This window comes from Tachypleus tridentatus, chromosome 12, assembly GCF_004210375.1.
Source record: "Tachypleus tridentatus isolate NWPU-2018 chromosome 12, ASM421037v1, whole genome shotgun sequence".
Classification (NCBI taxonomy): Eukaryota; Metazoa; Arthropoda; class Merostomata; order Xiphosura; family Limulidae; genus Tachypleus; species Tachypleus tridentatus.
The window spans coordinates 12,859,073-12,870,687 of record NC_134836.1 but is presented as its reverse complement, the minus strand read 5'-3'; the positions used below and the strand labels follow the sequence as shown (position 1 = coordinate 12,870,687).

The 11,615-nt window shown below is 35.1% G+C and overlaps 1 protein-coding gene across 2 annotated transcripts in view; it reads left to right on the top strand.

Annotated features, from left to right (window-relative positions):
- Positions 1 to 8,533: 8,533 nt before the first annotated feature.
- The window catches only part of LOC143234780 (major facilitator superfamily domain-containing protein 4A-like), a 78,040-nt gene continuing 74,958 nt past the window's right edge, over positions 8,534 to 11,615 (top strand). Inside the window, exon 1 of one of the 2 annotated variants that reach the window (XM_076472398.1) lies at positions 8,534 to 9,604. In XM_076472398.1, coding sequence (XP_076328513.1) covers positions 9,189 to 9,604 — 416 coding nt within the window. In that variant the 5' untranslated portion in view covers positions 8,534 to 9,188. The remainder of the gene's footprint in view (positions 9,605 to 11,615) is intronic. The other variant, XM_076472399.1, reaches the window with a different exon arrangement.

The window sequence follows — 11,615 nt, the reverse complement described above, 5'->3', positions numbered from 1 at the left end:
AGAATGAAGTTGGTCAACATCGCCAACTGTTGATAACTCATTAACCACAAGAAACTGGAATAAACCGTCACTAACTAACACATTCAAGGTTAAAAGGGCAAACATGTTCAGACGATTACGAGTGGAGCGCTCTCACCACTAGACTATGTCAGGCCCTACTTAAATGAAATTTACGAAAAATAAAATATATCAACGGTAGCATTTTCAGAGGTAGTAGATGCAGATGTAACTCGGCGACTGGATAAACATTTTTTGGATGATAAGAAAGTGAAGTTTACAACCACGACCATTTGGAAACCTGTTAGTCCAAGGAAAGAGTAAAACTCTGATTAATATAGATATCTATAATTTTTTTCAGAAAATTGGTTTGTTTTGAATTTCGCACAAAGCTACTCGAGGGCTACCTGCGCAAGCCGTTCCTAATTTAGCAGTGTAAGACTAGAGGGAAGGCAATTAGTCATTATCATCCACCGCCAACTGTTGGGCTACTCTTTTACCAACGAATAGTGAGATTGACCGTCACATTATAACCCTACAACGGCTGAAAGGACGAGCATGCTTGGTGTGACGGAGATTCAAACCCGCGACCCTCGGATTACGAGTCGAGTGCCTTAACCACCTGGCCATTCGGGGCCTTTTTAGAAAAACAAACTATTTCATAAGCCAAGTATACACTCTCAATGTGTTATGTTTACTTATACTATATTTTAGTTCTTTCGGTTACTGTTCCCAAGATTTGATTTTCATTTTATCTTGTTTAGGGTACATTCATACGTGCAACCTAAATTAAAATTTCTTAAAACCTTAAAAGACGGTGACGAAAGAAAGGCCGGTTTAACTTTCTGGTTTGAAAATTTCTCTCAGAATTAAGATCTTAATAAAATATTCCAACCTACAAAAGCATAGGGCATATCCTTGAATCATATAGTCAGAATAGTCTTTTAAAGGACAATGATTTGGTTATGTAGGTGAGGTGTAAAGTTTTCGAGTTTTACTTTTTTTGCATTTATGTATAAGTATATATATGTATATATGTTCGAAAGAGTGTGTATTAACTTAATTTACGTTCGGGAAATGTAATATGTCATGGAGGTCACATATTCGAATATTGTAACAACTAGTTACAGCCATGATAAGGCGTAGGATAAAATCCATAAGGTGCTGGAAACTGTGTTGAAGGTTTCCTCCATTCAGTTATTAATATTGTATAAAATTCGTGGAGCAAGATTGTAATAGTCAACGTGCTTTTCTAGTTTATTTCACATATGCTGAATGGGATTGAGATCTGTAATTGTGGTGGCCGTAGGTAATGTCTGAAGTCTCCAATATGTCAGCCAAACTATGCACAAACAATGTGATCACGGTAGATGTAAGAATTTTTTGTATTAGAAGTAGTTGTGCTGTAAGAATACACATAAAGCTTCGCTAAAAGTATTTGTTCAGAAATAACGCTGACAAAAGTTGTGACATTCATTCTACCTTCTAAAGAGGTCCGAAGCGTGCAAGAAAAACATATCCCATACCACGACTCTACCACAAGAGGCTTGAACAATTGGGAAATAAGAAAGTTGAGTTATTCTTGTGTATTTTCCGAATATTTCTATTCTTAATTTTGCAAAAAAGAATAAAGTGTCGAAATACATAAGTCTTGATTAGTCTAATGCTCATATTTTTTACATTACTGAAGGTTTTTTTCTTTGCTAATAAGTGAGTCCAGTAGTAAAATGGCCTCCTTTTACAAAAGTTTATTTGTTGTAACATTTTTCGTAAGGTCTCTCTGAAGATGATTGTGAAGCGCCATGCAATGAAAATATTGGTTGGTGTTTTATATGATGACTGTTTCACTTTACTATGTGGTTCAACTGTGGTTCTCCTCTTTTTTCTTCTTTTCATTATGTGTTTGCAGTCACAATTCACTCTGGAAGCAGATATGTTATAAGACTTTTTCTATTGCCGATACATTGGAATGTCCAATGTCTTACAGCAACCGAACAATGAAACTGTTGTGGCCAACTTGACACCTGCTAGATGTGCACTCTCCTACCACGCCTCTTTTGAACACTGTAATACATGTCCCTTTTTCCACATCTGTTAGACTGGATCCAGATATGCTTATCTCAATTATCATAGTGCCGCAGGAATAGCTTGACATATTATGTGATCAATTTAATTTGAATCTGCAGCTTAGGTCAGACCCACGTTTCAAGTCTATGTGAGGGCAGAATAAGGTTTTTACCCAAATATGTACTGCAGCTCATGTTGACGATAAGTTACAGTAACGCTATTCAAATACATATATATCTATTTTCACCACTTCATATTCCCTGTTGATTTTTCTTTTACCTGTTTGAAATACTAAAAAATGATTAATATAGTTCAAACTTTTAAATAAAAGAAATACGTATCCTCAAAATGAAATATGTTAAATTAGAATTTAAATTGGGTTCAATGTTCAAAATGGCTCTTTATTTATTACCGATACACTATTATTATATTATGACAAAACAAAATATTCACCTAATTTATGATGTTAAGCACAGTATGGAATGAAAAGTTGGTACATATACCTTAACAACAAAGTCCACAGGTTTTCAGGAAATAAGGTTTTATTGAAAAGATGGTTCACTTTCAATCCACCAATTTGTAAATAATATATTACAATGGTTAGAAGATAGAAATATATTTACATGAAAAATTGAAATACTTTTCAATAGTATTATATACGATATGACATAATTTTTTTGCCTTTTCTGAATTATTCAAAATTATTTATAAATTTGCCAATAATTATCAGTTTTCTTTCTCTGTTTTAAAGTAATTCATCTATTTAAATATGTTTTTTTTTAGTTTTTTTACATAAATATTATTAATATAGGGCTAAAGCTCACTGTTTCATTAGGTGCATGACTACATTATATTACTTTCTATTTGGGCTAGCATGGCCAGGTGGGTAGGGCGATCGACTCGTAATCTAAAGGTCACGAGTTTGAATCTCTGTCACACCAAACATGCTCACCCTTTCATCCGTTGTAGGGTTATAATGTGACGATCAATCCCACTATTCGTTGGTAAAAGAGTAGCCCAAGAGATAGCGATGGATGGTGATGACTAGCTGCCTTCTCTCTAGCCCTGGCATGGCCAGATGGTTAAGGCACTCAGCTTGTAATCTGAGGGTCGTGGGTTCGAATACCCGTCACACTAAACATGTTCGTCATTTCAGCCTTGGGGACATAATAATGTGGCGGTAAAACCCACTATTCGTTTGTAAAAGAGTAGTTGGCGGTTGATAGTAATGATTAGCTGCCTTCCCTCTAGTCTTACATTGGTAAATTAGAGACGGCTAGTGCAGATAGCTCTCGTGAAGCTTTGCGCAAAATTAAAAAAGAAACAAACATTTTTTTATGTAGGCTATATTATATGCTATTAGATTTCAATTCCTCGGGTTTCAGCCATTAGTTCATCTTGTCTAAGCTATATTATATTTTTTTCAATTATGCATTCTGAGATTTTGAATCTTTAGATTATCTTACTTAGACTGCAATAAGCTATTTTTGATTGTTGTTCTTGAATTTTGAGCTTCAGTTCACCTTACTTGAATTGAATTATTTTGTAGTACACAGGTATACAATACGTCGTTTTCTATCCTCGTATTTTAATGTAATTTTTTTCAAAATTCTTTATTTATTCTAAATATATGTAAATTTTATACAACATGTCTAAAAGACAATGATTTCACCAGGCTATATTATATGTTATTAGATTTCAATTCCTCGGGTTTCAGCCATTAGTTCATCTTATCTAAGCTATACCTTTGCTTTGTCCTAGGTTTATATGCAAAATATTTTCAATTATGCATTCTGAGATTTTGAATCTTTAGATTATCTTACTTTGCATCCCATGTCAGTTCTGTTACTGGGATGGCATAATGTGAAAATTATCTGTCACTTTCACCTGTGAAACTAGTGAAATGATATATTTTAAGAGAGTTGTCAAACGTTCAACATATCGAGCTCAGGAACAGTGGATTGCATAAGTGTATGTTGTAAAGGAAAGAACAGTACTACTGAGTACAAATGGTTTTATGCAGTTTACCATGTATAAAGTCTAATACATCAGTGACATGTAACACGATTAAAGATGGCATGCATGAAATGATCTGTTTTTTGGTCAGAAAGCAGGCAACAGTAGTTTTATGTATACATCTACTTGAGGAAGTATAAAATAGCATGTTGTTTTGTAATTATTTGTAGTTAGCTATCCAGCTGAAACAGTGATAGATGGTATGAATATCTGGTATATCTGGCATCAGAACACTGGCGAGTCGAACTTGTTGACAACAGCATACCTAAGACAACTGATTTCAACACGATAGATTGTTTGTGTGCATTCCACGTTTTACCATTTAGCCTATATAACATACCAGACATTATCGAGAGGATAATGAAGTTCACACTGAAGGTCTGCAATAGGAGAAGTGACTGGTATATGTTGATGGTATTTTGGTGTATGGCTACATGTTCTAGTATGTTTAGAACATAAGAATGGTATTTTAGTGGACAAAGAAAGCAGTCTTGAAAGTGGAACCAGGAAAATTCATGCTCATGTGTACAGAATTGAAGTCTCTTAGTCATAATGTGTAGATAGAAATGGGGACCTTGCAGGTCATGCTAGGATAGCACAGGTGAGGTATTGGCCTCAACTTATGACCAAGCAAGAAGTCTGCAGTTTCCTTGGTTTGCATCATATTAGTGATTACAATTATATTTTCTATGTAAAATTATTACTAGACCCATTACACATTTAAACACTACATTATTAATATAGAATTTTAGTGATTTTTACGAACCCCCCGCTAGTACAGGGGTAAGTCTACGGATTTACAACGCTAAAATCGGGAATTCCATTCCCCTCGGTGGACTCAGCAGATAGCCTGACGTGGCTTTGTAATATGAAAACACACACATACGCTGATTTTCACGAACTGCTATTATCACTCCGACCCCACTATATTTGTTACATCCATTGCTGATAACACATTTCGCTCAAGCCAGAGCTTTTCAGGTTGGCTGGGATACAACAAACACAGTAGTTGTTTAAACGTTATTTGCTACAACACAAGTTTTTATGGTATATATACCTTTCACAAGCCAGCAAGAAATTATTACAATTATACTTTCTACAATACATTAGTATTAGGCATATTATATTTCGAAACACCACATTCTTAGTGATTGTTTGTAGCCACTTACCTAAGATAGCAGCACCATTGTAACTAAAAATTGAAATTATTAAAGCTTACGTTTCAATGGCTCTCATACTATGCTGCATATGGAGGTTCTCAGAGTTTCAAGGCAAGAGATTCTCCAGACTTTGCATAGCACAAAGACTGGAAGATGACAAAATATTATCCACATTTATGCAAACGTCTTACAGCAGGTCTTCAGGCCATGTTTAAGTTAATATGTTCAGTACTGTTATGAATACTGTACATCATGTGCCACCTAGAGAAAGAACCAGCTGAGGCTAAGATAAAATTTTTGGATAGCCCCTACTATTGCTGGTGCACTCTAAGAAACTGTAGAGTTCATTTATATATTTTTATTAGCATAGACTACTTCATGAAATGGGCCAAGGCTTAACAACTGGTCATGGAATTGGTAAAGTACCTAGCTGATATGTTGACTGAATAATTGATAATATGGTTTGGAGCGCTGGAAACATTCACATGAATCAGGGAGCTAATTTCAATAGCCAATTGATCTCTGAGTTGTGTAAATTGTTAGGTATCGTGAAGATGTCACATTTCCTTTTCACCTCCAGTCTAGTGGTTTAATAGAATAGGTAATACAAACTACCAGTTGTATGTTTGTCAAGTTTCTTAATCCTGGTCAAGCCAGTTGGGATAAACACTTACCATAGATTATGATGAAATATAGGACAATGAGTGGAGTGGTTAAGGCTTGAATTAATTAGCCAATACATCTGAGTTTTCTTGTCAAAACCTTGAGAAGGTTGTCCAACACCAGAATTCCTATGACAATATGTTAAAGGAACTGGTGTACTGTTGAGATTGGATCTGGCTGTGGTATGTACTAGTAACAAGAAAGCATTTAGGCTCAGTTGAACAGGTCTTTACTTTGTAATCTAGCAGACCGGTTTATTGGTTTAAACCTTTGGTAGGTACAAAAATAAATGGAATAAGTCAATAAGATCCATCAATACGTTACATACAAATCTCTCATGCATTGGTTTGACCGTGAATTTGAAGTTGTGACTCATGAGTCAGAATTGGACAAGGATGCTTCTTCAACAAATTCTGACTCATTCAATGGCAGGAAAAGAGCATAAAATACTTTTCTAGATGCCCACAATGATTCATATGTGAAAATGGTGGAGTTAGAAGTAAAAAAAAAATCAGCTCTAATACTAGACTGAATCACTGCTATCATACTCCCAGGAGATATGAGGGTGAGACTAGCTAATCTTCTAAAGCTAGGATAGCTGGAGCTAGTAAATGCAGTACCTAATACATAAACAGTATGCACAACTAAAGATATTAGTTAGGAGTTCGAAAGGGCATTGCAACTTTTGCTTCTTGAAATATTGGGCGATACTGTATGGTATAATGTATTCACTATATTGTCTTATTATAACCCGTTCAACCAGAGATAGGATAGTCATTGACTGCAAGATCAGTGACAAAAATGAGATAACAATCTTTGCTTTCCAAGCTTTCAAGTAATATTCCCAACTGCAATCAGTAAATATACTACATGTTCTGTTTTCACTTGATTATTACACAGATAATAGAACTGGAAGGGCTTAACTACTTTTGCTGGCTTACTGAGGAGAGTTGCATTAAAAGATATAGCTGCCACATATAGAATGATAGGTGCTTGATTTATTTCATGAGCTATAATGATTATGTGGTTGAAAAATCAATAACTGGAAGGACGTTATGACTTGCTTAGCAAGTCACTGAATACATTTTTTGACGTGATTGTCGTCTGATGTTTTGAGAGGGTTACTTATCTACCTGAGTAGCATGAACTCTATAGAGCATGCTGCCTGGTCCTTATTGGATATTCCTCCATATATTTGGAGAAGTAAGACTATTCTACATGCTGTAAAGGAGTTATATCTCCTCTAAGTATATACTAAAATATAATAGTAACAGCATGATTATCATTCCTACAAATGAGAATTTTAGCTGAAAAGGTTTAATTTGGAAAAATTGTGGTGGTTATTTATTTTGTAATATCATGAACTTATCGTCCCTGATGGAACAGCAGTAAATTTACAGATATATAACACTAAAATTCGGAGTTAGATTCCTTACGAAGAACACAACAGATAGCCTAGTGAAGCATTGTTCTAAAATAAACAAAGAGAAACGCAATGTCTGAAAACAAATATGAGCTGAGCTTGACAGCTCCTAGATGGCAGGATATCAGCGGACTATAGCTATCAAAACGAAGTATTCGAAATTAATCCAAGAAATTTATCACAGAAATCTACATGAAAGCCACAGATTATTTATTATGAGCTACTGCGTGATAATGTGCAATGGCAAAATATGTATATAGATAAATGCATATATTTGTGAATTAGCACACATGTATAAGCATTACATAAAGTCCTACATGAGTGTTGGATAACACACAAATTGAGCAATTACACCAATAACACAAGAGTATGCAGCACCTGCATCGATTGTTTGTTTGTTTGTTTTGAATTTTGCGCAAAGCTACATGAAGGCTATCTGTACTAGCCGTCCCTAATTTAGCAGTGTAAGACTAGAGGGAAGGCAGCTAGTCATCATCACCCACCGCCACTCTCTTGGCTACTCTTACCAACGAGTAATGGGATTGGGCGTTATAATGTGACGGTTCGAATTCCCGCGACCCTCAAATTACGAGTCGAGTGCCATAACCACCAGGTCATGCCGGGCCCGCATACATTGAAACAAAAGATTTGATCTGAGTGTTAGGGCTAATGATATAAATTTAACTGTGATTAATAACCCGGGAGGTATTATTTGAAGGTACATTGTACCCGTTATATTGTTATTACGATATTAAGAGAATGATTAAATTTTAACATAGAAACATTTGTTAGAAAGTGAATTTTCGGGAAAGAAAAGCAATGAAAGTAGCACTACACGTTTACGCAGAGTGGTGCAAAATATTTTGATTTGAGTAATAGTTACATAATTTTATTGAACTCTATGAACTTTACTATATTGATTTCTGAGGTTCTGTAATTTAGGTTATATTAGTTACGTTATTGATAAATGCTCGTTTTTTGATCGGATAGTTTTTTTCTACATTTTTCACTTATCTTAAACATGGAGTAAAAGTGAAGAAGTGAACTAATATTTTTTTATATAAATATTATGGTATGAGCTGCGACCACATGAAACAGGAATTGTGAGACGAACCATGTTATCTAATTCAGTGTTAGACTTGCTGCAGGTGTGGTGGTTTGATATTATTGCATCGTTTGTGCTTTGCGAAACATAATTAATGTGAGACAACACATGTTATCTAAAGTTCAGTGCTAGGCTTGTTGTACATGTGATGGTGATTGGAAAGAGCTGACCATCTGCCAGAAGAGCTGTTTGTTTTTTTATATACGCAGCTTGTGCACGTGAACAGCGCCAGATACACTTTCACGAGCCAAATAAATCTATACACTCTTGTCTCGTGATTGGAGAAAGAGCTTCGATCTGCGACTCTGAGTGAAACAATTACCGCCAGGGTTCGAAGGACATTTATTTAGTGACTGAAACGTGCTGGTGATGAAATGAAGCGCATTTGTTATAGGTGATAGTGTGTAGAATTTTAAGAACAATCTTGTGAAATATCTAATGCATCTTACGTTGGGTTACTTCATCAAAACATCATTTTTATAGCCCATCTTAAGAACTTCAGCGATCAAATTTGTGGTCATTATAAACTCGTGACTCTTGAAAACCAGTTTATTCATTACGTAAGAGAAGCACGTGGACTAAGCTAAGCGTATGAAATATTTCGCCAACGTTTGTTATATAATAAGCAATAGAATAGTTTACTCTCAGTAAGTCTAGTGGTTTCATTTCCGGTATTGATTCTGAAGCGTAACATCTATTTTTTTGGAAAAAAAACAGACTATCGTTTCTCCAGAACCGAAGTTTTCTCCCAGAAACGATGGAGCGATTCACTGGAGAATTCCCTGACGGAGCTGGGCTTCCTTCTCCCCTTGGACAGGCCTCTAAATCCATCAGTGACACAGAGAAAGAGACTACGACAAATTTTCCCCCTAAAGAAGAAGGATCTGCTGTGGATTTGGCTAACACCTTGCGGGGCAATTTGGCATTTACTCACTCGGTTACGTTAACAAAAAAGGAACGTTTTTACAAGCTTTTCTGGAAAAATAAACACGCTACAGTCACCCTTTGCTGCGTGTTTTGGAGTTTTGGGATGTGTGTGGCTTTCCTAGGACCAACTCTTCTGGACCTGGGGTGTAAGACCAGTACTGTATTTTCCACTATGTCGTGGGTGTTCTTCAGCCAATCTCTCTTCATTCTGCTCGGCTCAGCTTCGGGAGGGTTCTTACTTCAAAGGTAAGACAAGGTTCAAGTTACTTGTGTTATTAGATAGAATATATAAATATGTTTGTATTGACAGCTAACACTAATGTCTCAGTGTGCCAGTACTGAAAATTTTGTGGTTCCTCTACCAAGACCAAAGTGTTTATGATTATATTCGAAATGTTTCTGAATTTACTTATATCTTGCCTCATGTATTATTTACAACTATTTTTTAAATATTTATAAGTTATTCAATGGCAGTTGCTGAACCAAACTTTTCAGTTTTTGGTCTGTTAATTTTCTACGCATACTCTGCAACTATTTCATTTCTCCATGACAGAAATAAAACAAAAAACTGTAATTATTTAGCAAAGCGATGACAACTAAAATTGTTTAAATTCAACTTGATGTGTATTTGATTAGTTTTATAGAACGCTTCTTTTACTAACAAGAAAGCTCATGTGGAAAATGAATGGTGCTTTTTTTTAAATATTGAAGCTAAAAATATTTGGAAAGTCGCGTCATCACAAAAAAGTGCAGTTTCATTAAACATAGGAACAACCCTAAACGAAAAATTCTTAAAATGTAATATTTTTCATCATAAATAAAACTATAAAAACGAAACGATTGACTTGTACAACATATATCTTTGTATAAACCAATTCCTGATTGGTTAACACTTGGGCTATGACACCGACAATTGAACAAACTGAGAAGACCCTCAAAGTGTGAAATCCCATCAAATAACAATTTAAGTTATATACTAAACAATTACTTGCTTTCGGAAATGTAAGTCTTAAGTGCCAAGGTCCTCTGTCCAGTTCAGTTTGTTTAAAGTTTTAAAAATATTACAAAACCCCAGTTTACTACCATTACAACGAAAGTGCTTGACCCTCAGCATAACACTGATCTTTAAGGTACATTCACCAAAAGTTAATCAGTGAATCATAGGGAATACTAAACCTTTGCCACAAATTTGATCAAAATCAGTTGAATACTTTATTTAATCATGTGGTTAAACGTATAATATTTTTAAAAAAATTGTATCAAAATCAGAGGAGAACTTGTCGAATTGTACTCGATGTCTCAACTAGATTTCATGAGGCCCGTGGAGTAAAACTAGACGAGACTCTTAATACCTGTTATTAACTATTGCGGAATTCTAAAGAGAATGGGAAGGGTAGGGTGGCTTGAGGACCAATAAGTTAAGCAATTACGCTAGTGCTTATACCTTTCATACTTAAGCACAGAGTAGTGAAAACAATAACAAATTGTCAAACAGGGGAATAAAAAACTTCAGTTGTTTACAATGATACAGAAGTCCGATAAATTAAGAAACATAAGAGAAAAACGAAAATGCGTAAATTTTTTTATGAATTAGTCAACATATCTCGAACTTAAATTGGCATATTTTAGTAACAAACATTTCTGTTATTTCGCTTACAACATATTTATGTGCAACATTTTTTAGTTTCTAAACGCAGTTATAATATTTCGTTTTCGATGTTTACTAGACACACTCTACTGATGTGCATGAAACGTTGTTGTTTCTCTGGTAATTTAAACAATAAACCAGCAAATCTTGGCATTGTTAACGTTGTTAAGTTCTAGGACTAGCTGTGAAGGCCCTTGATATTTACTTTGTTTGCACATTCTCGGAATTTTTGTTTGTAATTATATTAGTTTTAAAACGTTAGTCTTAATTTTCATCTCTAAATTTTTCATCTAATCACTTTTCGTATTAAATGATGGTATTCCTTGAGATTCACTTGAACTGCTTGGGAAAGACGTCTGGGAAACGTTTGAAACTCGTTACAAGAGGAACCCAAAGGACCACTGGAACTTAGAAAGTTAGTGTTTCGGATAATTTTAAGAAAAAGAAGCCTAGGGATCACAGGGATTTAAAAGAGGTATGTCCTAGGGACTTCTGAAACTTGTTGTAAGAGCGGTCCTTGGGATCACCGGAACGTTCAAAGAGATGTCCCAAACGTACCTCTTAAATTGTCAGGAGAAGCACATTAGGAACACCTGAAATTTATGAAGT